The following is a 13,543-nucleotide window of genomic DNA, read 5'->3' on the forward strand; positions in this document are numbered from 1 at the left end:
ACACCAAAATCAACCCGCCGATCTACACTGCACAAGTAGAGTAGTGGTGAGAGCATTGGACTCCCACCCTGGAGACTGGGGTTGAAGACCCGGTGGGGATAACTTTATGGGACTACTCTTTATGGGAAACTTTATGGGAAACCTCCACATGTTCATCCTTTCACTCCAACCTTTACCCCTTGCCTTATAGACCAGATCTTGTCCCAACCCCAACCCATATTCTAACCCCAACCCACACTAGGGACTGGAAGAAGGACACCAAAACCCACCCGCCGATCTCCACTGCACAAGTAGAGTAGTGGTGAGAGCATTGGACTCCCACCCAGGAGACCAGGGTTCCTGGTGGGGATGAGTTTGTTATCATCAGTGTAATGGAAGCTGCTGCTAGTTGTTGTGAGCCTATGAGCTAACTGGCTATCCCGCTCTTATTGTGCTGGATTAGCATTGGAAGCATTGGAACTTATGTGTCCAGGTGGCAAGACCTATCTTTATTTATCAAACATTACCGTCCTACCAGTCCTGCACAGAAACAAGCCAGCCAACACACATAAGCCAGGCTTGACCTGGCCTGGTTTGTTTTTCTGCTTCCGCCAGGCGATAGGTTGTCCGTACGGCCGTCCGTCCGTCCGATGTTTGTTAATGCAATATCTCGGGAACGCATTGACGAAATTTCTTCCCCTTTGGTACAAATGTTCACTGGCACTCAAGGATGAACTGCTTAGATCGTGGGGGTCAAAATTCAAGGTCACTGTGACCTCACAAAATGTGTTTTTGGCCTGATAAACACAATAGCTCAAAGGCTTAATGGAATTTGTTCATATTTGGGTAAAATGTCCAGTAGGACTCAAAGATTAGCTGATTACATTGTGGGGGTCAAAGGTCAAGGGTCACTGACCTCACAAAAGGTGTTTTTGGCCTGCTGAACACGATATCTCGAATGGCTTGACAGAATTTTTACATATTTGGCCAAATGTCCAGTTGGACTTAATTAGATTAATTGGATTCGATTTTGGTATTCAAATGTCAAAGGTTAAGGTCACTGACATCACAAAAGGCACTTTTGAACGCTAATGCTAGCTAGCTAATGCTAATCCTAATGAAAATGATAATGCTAGCTAGCTAACGCTAATTCTAATGCTATTGCTAGCTTTAGCTAGCTAGCGTTAGCATTAGCATTAGTGTTAGCATTAGAGTTAGCTAGCATTAGCGTTAGGGTTAGGTTAGCAGTTAGTCAGGGTTGGGGTTAGTTAGGTTAACTGTAACTGGTATTGTTGAGCGGAGGCATTAAGCCACTCCCCGGTTTTTCTAGTTTGACATTTACAATGTGTTTGATCCTAGGAAAAAAAGATTGCAAACATTCATTTCTTATACTTGACTTTGACACTTACTGAGGAGGCGTTGCTTCTCCTTCAGCACAGGCTTGGCCAAGCTGTCTTTCTTCAACCACACCACCACAGACTGGATTCTGGCTGCCCACTTGGTGATGGAGGGCACTGCATAAAGCTTTTGAGCAGCAATATTTAGTGTGTGCGCCAAACACCTGATTTTCATGATGCTCATTTTCCAAACAGTCACATCCATACTAGCTGCATTGTCAACTGTGATGGCTACCACTTTAACATTAAAATTCTCTAGAATGTCACTTATCTCCTCAGCTACAACTTATCCTGTCTGTGAGGTCTAAACAGGCTTTGTGTTGAGCACCTTCTTTGATTTGACCTTCCTTGATATAATGTACTGACACTGAGGTAGTGGTCCTGCGCCACACATTTTCCCTTTCTACTGCATACCATGCTGGTATAAGGGTATTGGACAGCTTGTCTCTGCTGGGGGGGGTTATATTTGGAGGTTCAGGGTGCCTATCATCTCTACAATATGAGGGAAAAACAAAACGACTATAACATGAATAACTAGTAATGAATTTGATTTGTAAAGTGCATTTCTAAAACCCATTATCAGTATCACATGAAATTGAAATCAATGTTCTATGTTATGTTTAGCTAGCTAATACACCGTTGCAGCAATGTTATGGGGCCCTGCATAAGATGCTAGCTAGCTGTCTAGCCCTTCTCATGGGTCAACTGTCATCAGCGCACTCACAGTTCCTGAGAAGGGCTAGCGTGCCATCGTGCTAGTCGCTAGCACTAGCCTAGCAGTAACGTTCATAAGATGCTAGCCAGCTAGCCATAAGCAAAGTCACGGTAGCAAGCTAGCTAGCTAATATGGGTGGCTAGCTAGTACTTAGCGCTAGCCTAGCGGTAACATTAGCTAGTTAGTTGTACCTGAAGCTGATTTTCCGGCCTCATCTTCAGTTGTCGACGATTCTGTCTGTGGCGGAGAAGTGTGCCCTGGTGGTACCGTGTCCGGCATTGTGGACTGTATCCCAGCAGCACATGTAGCTGTAGCAGTCTTCTTTTTCATGACATTGAAAACAGTTCAGCTCTCTGATCTCATGTTAATGTTGGGGATATGTAAATGCTTAATCAAATTGGAAGTGTTTCAAGTTTTGGTTGCTATTTTCTTATTGCAAACATTGCACTTCACACCATCTGCCGGTTCAGTAAAGTGCAGCCAGACCTTTGAACGCTGCGCCATTTTCTGTGCATAAAACTAGTTTTAGTTAACCTCAGATCTGGATCCCAGAGCCGCTCTGGCGTAGACGAGGTGAAGTGACGCGCATGGACACGTTTGTTTTCCCACCTCAGCCAATCAGTGGCCACATTAGATTTTGGAACGGGTAGAGATTGGATGAGAGACAGATCTTTTAAAATTTAAAGTATCGAAAACGGGGATTGAATGTTTTAAGATCTTTCGATACCTATCAGTGTTTCGGTCGATACCACAAAGGTATCGAATTTTGATACCCAGCCCTAATGACAACCACAAATAGTTATAAAATGATGTACAAATTATATTAAAATTAGAGGTGTGCATCATTGAGACTGCAACTATTCAATTATTCTCAAGATGAGGAGAAAGGTTCATAGCTGCTTTACCGTGTTGGATAGATGGTGAAAAGGCGCAAAGACAGCAGGTGCGCGAGCCAGACATATTTCTGTTGGGGGCGGGTGTAGGGGAGTGGAGGCTGGTTTTTCCAACTTTAGGGTGACATCAACAATTTGAAAAACATCACGAATTTGGAGCATTCTCAACCTGAGTCAAATTGGACTGAAAATGTTAAAGGACAATGCTCGTTTTTGACAACCTGGACCTTATTTACGACATATTATAAGACGTTTGACTCACCGAGATCACTTTGGTGTAGTTCGGAGGCATGTAGAAGAAATTTAAAATCCAGCGCGAGCCAGTATATCCATGTAATGGCGGTGGTCGGGGCACTTAGAATGCAGTTTCTGCCGCGAAACGGTTGTTTTCATCAATCTGTCTTGATGAATAGCTAGTTGTGCTTACATAGAGCATAGGCCTGTTGTGTTGTTTTTCACATGCCTCTGTAATATGATCTTTAGAAACGGCTTTAGACACAAAATAGCTTCCTCACTTGCTCCAGCACGCATGCGCACAGCGTGCTGGAGCAACGATTGCGCGCTGTGCGAATGTGTGCTGGAGCAAGTGAGGAAGCTATTTCGTTTCGAAAGACGTTTCTAAAGATCATGGCATGAGAAAACCACAACAGGCCTATGCTCTGCCTATGCTCTATGTAAGCACAACTAGCGATTCATCAAGACAGATTGATGAAAACAACCGTTTCGCGGCAGAAAATAGATTTTTAGAAACTGCATTCTAAGTGCCCCGACCACCGCCATTACATGGATAATCACGCTGGATTTTCAATTTCTTCTACATGCCTCCGAACAACACCAAAGTGATCTCGGTGAGTCAAACGTCTTATAATATGTCGTAAATAAGGTCCAGGTTGTCAAAAACGAGCATTGTCCTTTAAGCTTAGTTTATCCAAAACGGATATATTTAATGTTTTTATTGTGTTTCTTCAATGTCCTCTTGTGCAAATAGCACTTACAAACTCAAAAAAGTCAAAATGACCATGTTATACCTTTAACAAATAGTGCAGTTCCTGAAGTAGTTCATCAATAGCTGTGGCTGGAATGTGTAAAATATTTTCCAGCTTCAATAAAACGGAGGCAATTTTCTGTTCTATTAACTTGGGGAGATCTTCAACATTATTGCCATCACTACCTCCATCTGAAGCAGTTTCATGTTCTACATATGTGTGTTTCCTATTTTTGTGGGAATGGAATGTACTATAAATATTAGTTCGAAACACATCCTTCAAACATGCAAGTGACGGTTTCGTGGTTTCGTAAATGTTCATTTATATGACTGAAATAATCCCTCTCATTCGAAAGCTTGTGACATGCACACAATTTACAAGAAAATTAGGATTGCCCAACTGACTTTGGAGATGCTTGAGTGCTGTGGGTTCTGTATATGTGGCTCAATAGATTGTTTCATGATTTGAATGTGCAAGGACAATTGGTGTACACACATGGATGCCTATACTTCTGACCATAATGCCCATGTTTAAGCTTAGAATGTTTTAATAATTCATACCTACTTGATACCGATATGCCACAAACTTCACACTCCCACATTCACAAACCTACAGAAAGAAGGGTGCAAGAGGCAGATCAACATATTTTGAAGAGAAATAATAAAAATAAAAAAGACTCCAATGAATGCCATCACTCATACTTACTAGAACTAAGAGGTTGCCCCAGATGCCTCGAATGCCCAGTCCAAAAAGAGAATGTCTGCTGAGAGAAAAACATGGACCAAAATTACAATACAGGCTAATAGTACATAATTACATCATGCCATAGTTACATCAGTCATCTGTAGCTCTACCAGATCAGCTAATCAGCTATGAAATACTGATGAGTTAGTTGACTTAAACTTTCTAACAGCAAGTGTTTAGGCGCACAATGTTCCCATTGACTTAGCTATAGCTAGCTAACTCAGACAGGCTTTGGTAAACCATCATGCATATAAGCATGGCATGAAAGTCATTTAGCTTGCTTAACATGCAAAGTTCCCCTACAAATCATTGCATAACCTAAGGAATGAATTGGTTCACCTTGTCCAGCTTGTTAGCTAGGTCTTAGAGAAATCGAAGTCGAGCTGCGAGCTCGCTGCTGGCTTGCGCGCATTTGAATGAAAATATAAATGGTGAAAGGTTAATATTCAGTCACAGCAAATCTATCATCACTCATTAACCGTGTGGGCATCTGTAATCAGTTTCGGATGCACTATAAAACAACGGTTGGAAACGGATACAAAAGCTAGCTAGCTAAAACACTTCCATACCATTATAAAATGCAGAAGTTCGCCTACATGGCACAACCTAAACCAAGTGACTACTTGGCTGCGTTTTAACGTTACCGTTGAGAAAGCAATACATATTTATGTTTTTATGTTTTAAACGACTATTTCTCAGGTTATTGCAAAACTGCAGACCTGGCTTGCTGGTCTGCTAGAGCTAACGTTAGTAGTAACTATTCGCCTTTGAATAAGAATAGGGACACATTCATACTCACTCAAGGCAAATCTATTACCCATTAGCATGTGGACATCTATAATCAGTTTCTGGTGCACTAAACTATTAGTTTTAAACAACGGATGGAAACGGACAAAGCTTACGAAGTCCTGCGGTCCACCAGCACGAGGTCGGACGTTGCTAGTTCTGGTTGAAGAGGATCATGCGTGGTTGCGGGATCCATTGGAATAATGAAATAGATTGTATATGATTCAATCAGATTAATTCGTGATTAAACAAATTTATGTTGCCTTTAATGTATATGTATGAATAAAATGTATAACATATTTATTTTAAATGTTTATTTTAAATTGTATGCTTAATATTTGAGGGCCAAAAATCATTTGAGTGTACACACTACCCACACCCCCACTACACACTACCTACACCCCACTACACTACCTTCACCCCCAGTACACACTACCCACATCCCCACTACACACTACCTACACCCCCACTACACAATACCAGCAGCAAGTCAATACCTCGTACATACACTGCCTACCAACACTACATACAGCAGGGTTCAAAACTGCCACCTTTTTTGGGGTAGTGCAATATAAAATTTGAATGGAGTTGCATTGGTGCAAGTAAAAAAGTATACAATTCGACTTGAAAAAGATGGCAACAAATGTCATCGTTTCGGTGTTATTTTGTATTTGAAATGGTTGCAATACAATGCTCTTCAGTACTAAACGTTAAGACTGAGTTGTGTAGCGTTTCATAACGGTTGCAGTTCCAGAGTGACTGTTGTGTACGATAGCTTCTACAAGCTAAAGCTAAGTAGTTGACCTAGCAGAACAGTGCGTAGCCAGCTACCTAGCTTCTGTGGCTACAGTATGGGACCTTAGTGCTCTGCTATCTTCATTAATCACTGACTGTCGTAGCAGCTTGCTATGCATTTCCAATTGCTAGTTAAAGTGTATTTATCTGATAAGGCTTTTAGCATATTTTACTTGAATTGCCAGTTTTATCTTACTTTTACCTTAGTTGATGATGGGAGACCGCAGGCACTATTGCACTGGTTTAAACTGTATCGGCAATATCATCTACATCTACCTCCCTCTGTGATAGGCCTAGTCTAGACTCTAGTTCATTCCTCACTGTGCTGAAAAGGCAATGTGATGCCCCTGTGCCATAGAATAGGCCTACGCACACTTCACTGTAAAACATGTATGCAGTAGCTGTAGATTGTTACTTTCCTGTGAGGAGGGAAAGGAAATGTCACAAAGACTTGGGTCAGAGTGTGAGACACTAGGCCGCTGTATACAGAGTGAGCTAGGAGAAATTGCATTGTTAGGAGCATATCTGTTAGGCTATATAGCTGTATACATTTTTAATTTGTTTTTATCCAATTCATCGATTAATCAGGTCTTTTTTTGGGGACGTACAACGTTAAAACAATTGGTGCGACCAAATAATGTCTGGTGCCACCAACTATAAAAGTTGTTAGCACCGGTGCCACCAGTGGGAAATGTTAATTTTGAACTCTGTCCAGCATCCTCCACTAGCCCAAGCACAGTTCTCTGATCACAGTATCAGACCAGCAGCGTTCACTTCCACCTTCTGAGCATGCTCCGTTCCTCTGTCCCGTCTGCAGACGCCAGCCCCATCGGCATGTCCCTAGCTGGACCGGATTTCCTGTCCAGGCAGCTGCAGGAGAGCCGGCGGAGCCTGCAGGGTCTGGGGGGACATGGAGGGCAGCAGGGGGGACAGCTGCTGTTCGAGGTGACTGATGCCTGCGTTGTCCAGGATGGAACCTCCAAATATGTGGTGAGTAAAAGCTGGAAGCTCTCAACTTGTCTCTCTCTTCTTGCTTCTCTCTCTCCTGGCTTCTTCTCTTCCTTCATCCTCTCCTGACCTTTTCTCTCCTGGCACCTGTGCTCTCCTCTTTCTCCTCACCTCTCTCCACATCTGTACTATATACATGATTAATACAATCTGAATCTCTCCTCACCTCCCTCCACATCTGTACTACTGTATATACATGATTAATACAATTTGAATCTCTCCTCATCTCCCTTTCATAGTATGTAACAGGAGGAGGGGGTCGGGCCCTCAGACTAAAGGGTGGAGGAGCAGAGGGGAAGCAAGGAGAGGAGGCGCACAGTTATTGGAGAAAAAATCAAGGGTTTATGAGATTTATTCTGAGTCTCTAGCCTGCGGTCCCATGTCTGTGATCTTCTCTTGAGTCTCTAGCCTGCGGTCCCATGTCTGTCATCTTCTCTTCCCTTTCTGGATTTCCCTGGAAAGCCTGGGGACCCCCTGTAGCCTTGCCCAGTCCCGCTGAGAGCTCACAGATGTTCAGGCAGAAGTGATCGAGTGTGGGGGAAGATGGAGGAAGATCTAGGGCCCGATAACATCTGCGCTGAGAAGAATGCCGATGGAATCGCGGAATTAACACAGTTGAAAAACAGTCTAATTCCATAATATTAAAAACCATCCACATTTTGGTAATTTAATTTGGTAATTAACTTGTCACTCGCTGCTGAAGAAAAAACACTTCTAACAGACAAAAGACCTGTCACTCCCAGAACTGAACACAAAGCGTCTCACCTTCATGGACCATACTAGGGATGTCTAAGGTGCGACCATTTTACTCGCATTTGCGACTAAAAATAGTTTTGTGCGATCAGAAAAAATCATTTAGGAGCACACTGTGCGAGTACTGTTTTCAACTATTTCACTCGCATTTTTTGCCTAAAATAAATCCATGCAAATTGGATCAAACTAGTCAAAGTTTCGCGCACCCGTATACAAAACTACAAGTCCCACAACTTCATTTTATTTTTTATTAAAGTCCCATGACTGCAACCTGCAACGCGCAGAACTCTCGTGATGACGCACGATGACAGCTCAGCTGCCCTCACTCAAAAACGACTGTGCAGACGCCGAACACAAAGTTCTATTGATTCGATTAGATTCAACATTGCACCGTAGCCTAACTTACTGGGTCCACATCAAAACACAATGAAATGCCGTTGACATCGTAAAAAGCGTTTTTTTTTTCCCGGAAATGCGTGTCATAACGATCCAATGACATGTTCCTTTGCATCAACATTAAACTAAGCTTTTCCACAGATCTTAATTTTTTTTTTTATGATTATTTGCGAAGATATTGGGCTTTCTTCCCACGTTTTTTCACGGCACCGGCAGCTATGTTTCATATCCCTGCCTAAGTTTGCAAAGCATTGTGTTTTTTCATCTACCCCTCGGTTTCAAGTCAGCATCTGAAAACCCTTGTTTTGGAGGGCTGTTTGAACGTCCACTAGCCCTCGATATGCTCCCTAGCCCTAGAAGCTAAAAGGAATGGGACACACTACCCTACGCGTGAACACGTAAAATGTAGGGGTAGGGCCAAGGGCTAGGGCTAAGGAGGGTATTGGGATTGGACCATAGTCTTCATTAGGACCAATGCACCTGATGAAGTGTGTGGGGATAGTAGGCTATAGTCTTCATTAGGACCAATGCATATGATGAAGTGTGTGGGGATAGTAGGCTATAGTCTTCATTAGGACCAAGGCACATGATGAAGTGTGTGGGAATAGTGTAGTCTTCATTAGGACCAATGCACCTGATGAAGTGTGTGGGAATAGTAGGCTATAGTCTTCATTAGGACCAATGCACATGATGAAGTGTGTGGGAATAGTATAGTCTTCATTAGGACCAATGCATATGATGAAGTGTGTGGGGATAGTAGGCTATAGTCTTCACATAGGACCAAGGCACATGATGAAGTGTGTGGGAATAGTATAGTCTTCATTAGGACCAATGCACCTGATGAAGTGTGTGGGAATAGTATAGTAGGAGAGGATGAGAGCGCCTATGGTGAGCAGGTTATTGTTTGTTGTTGTTGGCAGTAGGCCTAATGTGTGTGTTGCTAATAAAAATGTGTTATTTCACATTTTTCGTTGCACTCCTAAATTTCTTTCTGTGCTCCTAATTTTTTTCATTTAGTAGCACATGTGCTCCTAGTGAAAAATGTTAGCTTAGAGCCCTGGATGTGTGTGATGGGTGGAGGGAGCAGTGACAGAGCGATGATGAACGGTAGAGGCCTGTCAGTTTAGGGTAGATGTGAGGAAGTGGGAATTCTCTCACCATAGGCTAGTAGCCGTATTAACACAACAAATTCGCGGTTGAAGTTGAGAAGCCACGTAAGACTGCACTACAACAGCTGAAATAAATAAAGCGTATCTTGTAGTCTTTGTAGGCCTACTTCTCTCTGGTGCACTTTCCATATTTGCAGATGTTGCATTGTAAAATATTCAGTGCTTTCATTGTATATGTTTATTCATTGTTTTTAGTGCTTGGTCTAAAATAGGTCTACTCATATGACAGCTATAGAGCTTGAAATCATGTCTTTTGCACAATGGGGTGTGCTTTAGCCTATTGTGAAATGTAATGGAAAATGATAGAATAATAATAATAACTACAATAATATTTGTAAGTATTTTAATCCTGTGATGTCTGTAGAATTGATGTGAATGCAGTCACACATTTTCTCACAAATTCAGCCCTTGCCCGCACTCATTTGGCTTTTTCAGCATTCAGAAATCGTTATTGGCTAAGAACGAGTCCCAGATGAAAAAACATTCAGTAATGCTAGGATTTTCGCGGGAACGTCATAAGATGAGTTAAGAAGAATTTTCTTAACTGCATTCAGGAATGAGGACCATTGTCCTACCATTTAGAAGGAGGAAAATTAATTTGTTTATAGGAAGCTGTGTAGGAAAAAAGTACAGCAATTCAGGCCTGTGTTGAATATTGAAACAAGACAGTTTAGGTTGTAAGTTCTTTTAAATGGTAATGCAGTGCATGAAAACATTATTGAAAGGCAGTTGTATGTGTTATGAAATAGAGGTCTAAAAGTATGCTATGCAAAACATAGGTCTACATTAGGCCCACTAATACCTGTTCTGAAAGCACTTGTCAAATTACTTTCTGAAGTAAATTTATTACTAGTGTTTTAGTGTAAAACTGAATCATGTGCTAATGTGTCATGTGTTAACTCCACTCCCCCAGCTGTACACCATCCACGTCATCCAATCAGGATTGTTCGACAAGACGCCGGCTGTCATCTCGCGCCGGTACTCTGACTTCGAGCGTCTGCATGCCCGGCTGCGCCGTCGCCACGGGGACGAGATGCACCGCGTCTGCTTCCCCCGCAAGAAACTGCGTAAGAACTTCGCTGCAGAAACCATTGCCAAGCGCAGCCAAGCCTTTGAGCAGTACCTGAGTCACCTGCACTCCCTGCCAGGCCTGCAGGGGGTGCCCTGCCTGAGAGAGTTCTTCTACCTGGGGGACCTGCGGGCGGGGCAGGGCCTGGTCAGGGTGGGGCAGCACCAGGAGGCCCTGGGACCACTTCTCAATGCCCGCCGGCTGCAGGAGAAGCTGGGCCGGCCAGGCCATCTGGCCTCCCACTGGCTGTTCACACTGCTGGGGCTGGTGTGCTGTTTCCAGGCCGTGGAGCAACTGGAGGAGGCGGTAGAGCACTGTGACCTGGCCCTCCAGGAGCTGGCCCCTCCCACAGAGGAGGTGCAGCCAGGGAAGCTCCACCCCCTGCTGATGACTCTGCTGCAGACCACCGTGCGTCTGTCCTGGAAGCTATCTCGAGACAAGCGGCGCTGGGAGGCTCTGCTGCAGCAGCTCCAGGAGGCCGGGGTTGACCCCGCCGGACAGCCCAGCCTGCAGGAGTACCTGGTCAAGGAGAGCCTTCTGGAGACGGACCAAGACCCCTAGAATAGCCCCAAATGCCTTGGACCATCTAATCAAGACTTGAGACTGTATATTTAGGTTGTGTGAGTGTGTGTGGACTGTATTGTCCTGTAGACAAGTCACTTTGTCTTGTGGGGTTGCTGCTGTGAAAAGTGTGTGTTCATTCAATGCTAAGTGGTTCAGAAACAAACTACATGTCCATATTTTCCAAATTAGGAAAGGCTGACTGTTAAGAATATAACTAATCAACAAACTAATCAATGACTCAACATTACAATGAGCGGTTTGGATGGCTGGTGAAACAATGGATTTTAAAAAGGGAATAGGCTCTCGAAGAGAAACATTTTTATAGGACAAGTTTGGTTGTTGGAATACTGAAGACAGAGCAATCACCTCGCATGAGTTGTCTGATTGTTTACTAATGACCAGGCAAGGGAAGAGTTGTTTACTAGTGACCAGGCCAGGGAGAGCTGTTTACTAGTGACCAGGCCAGGGAAGAGCTGTTTACTAGTGACCAGGCCAGGGAGAGCTGTTTACTAGTGACCAGGCCAGGGAAGAGCTGTTTACTAGTGACCAGGCCAGGAACAGAGCTGTTTACTAGTGACCAGGCCAGGGCCGTTTACTAGTGACCAGGCCAGGGAAGAGCTGTTTACTAGTGACCAGACCAGGGCCGTTTACTAGTGACCAGGTCAGGGAAGAGCTGTTTACTAGTGACCAGGCCAGGGAGGAGCAAGGCTGTGTTCACTAGAGACCAGGCCAGGGCTGAGCAAGGCTGTGTTCACTAGTGACCAGGCCAGGGAGAGCTGTTTACTAGTGACCAGGCCAGGGAAGAGCTGTTTACTAGTGACCAGGCCAGGAACAGAGCTGTTTACTAGTGACCAGGCCAGGGCCGTTTACTAGTGACCAGGCCAGGGAAGAGCTGTTTACTAGTGACCAGACCAGGGCCATTTACTAGTGACCAGGTCAGGGAAGAGCTGTTTACTAGTGACCAGGCCAGGGCGGAGCAAGGCTGTGTTCACTAGAGACCAGGCCAGGGCTGAGCAAGGCTGTGTTCACTAGTGACCAGGCCAGGGAGGAGCAAGGCTGTGTTTCCTAATGACCAGGCCAGGGGGAGCAGGGCTGTGTTTACTAGTGACCAGGCCAGGATAGAGCAGGGCTGTTTACCAAACAACTCCGGGAAGAGCGGATTTAGTTTACAGCCAGGTGTTCTAAACGGCTGTAGGGAAGATTCTCAATGCCTACCTGGTGTTTTAATTTGACCACTTTTAAACTTTTAAAAGGGAACTGATTTTGTGTGGTCCCTCCCAGGTCTCCTGACCTTTTAGTTGTGTGTAAGTGACAGTATTGCCTTAATGGGGCACAGTCACACTGAAGTTTTTCCGCAGTATTTCCCATGTAAAGGAAATGGCTACACTGACAGTGATTTTACAAAGGCACACAGAATTTAAGCATTTATACCAAATATCAACTGACAGTGTGACTGTGCCCCTTTAAAGACTGAGTTTCAAGACTGACTGGAGTCTTTGTCAACGCTAAGCGTGTGTGTGTGTGTGTGTGTGTGTGTGTGTGCGCGTGTGCGCGTACGTGTGTGTGTGCGTGTGAGAGAGAGACAGAGAGAAAGCATGCAGAGTGGAGCACCCTAAACTGTCAGAGGTGCAGACTAAAGAAACATCAACAGGAACAAAAAGAAAGAAGAAGTTGCACATGAAGGCTCACTGCTGAAACCTTGGTCTCTTAAAAGTGGTTGGTCTCTTAGCAGCTGAGAACATTTGAGTGTGACTCATTTCTGAAAGGGCAAGTGCCCATCTCCTACTTCACCTTCTGTCTCTATAATGAACTCTAGACTGACATCAGTCCCATGTGCTATCCAACAGGTCCTTTCTGAGACAGGTCAGGATTTATAAACCTGCAGTATGTAGAGCTTTCTAAAGTCATAAGGAATGTATTTTGTTGAATAAACCAATTTAAACATGCACTGTCCTGCTGTTTTTATGAGTGGTTTACAATGCAGACTGATTCCCAGTTGACAGGAGTGGTAAACTGGAGCCCACCCACCTGGAAAACAATGGGGTATAAGTTGAGTTTGTTGAGTGTGTGATACTAGCTGATTTTCTCTGCTGCAAACACAGTTCTCCGCTCCCCATTGGTGCCAGGGGTTATTATCACATATCGGCTACCAAACACACATAAACCTTTCATATTACTGAACGAAAAATATACAAAACAACTAGTCAATTTGGCTTTATTTACAGTGTGCATATATAATTTATTCTGACTTATGGACAATATTTTTGGAAACCAATGGTCTTTCTCCAA

The 13,543-nt window shown here is 43.9% G+C and overlaps 1 protein-coding gene across 1 annotated transcript in view; it reads left to right on the forward strand.

The window, feature by feature from the left end:
• The window catches only part of snx21 (sorting nexin family member 21), a 35,511-nt gene extending 22,367 nt beyond the window's left edge, over positions 1-13,144 (forward strand). Inside the window, exons 3-4 of the mRNA XM_084461621.1 lie at positions 7,113-7,285; positions 10,535-13,144. Of these exons, the coding sequence (XP_084317747.1) occupies positions 7,113-7,285; positions 10,535-11,251 (890 nt within the window). The 3' untranslated portion in view covers positions 11,252-13,144. The remainder of the gene's footprint in view (positions 1-7,112; positions 7,286-10,534) is intronic.
• The last annotated feature ends 399 nt before the right edge of the window (positions 13,145-13,543 follow it).

Source organism: Borostomias antarcticus (assembly GCF_949987555.1).
Source record: "Borostomias antarcticus genome assembly, chromosome: 3".
Taxonomy (NCBI): Eukaryota; Metazoa; Chordata; class Actinopteri; order Stomiiformes; family Stomiidae; genus Borostomias; species Borostomias antarcticus.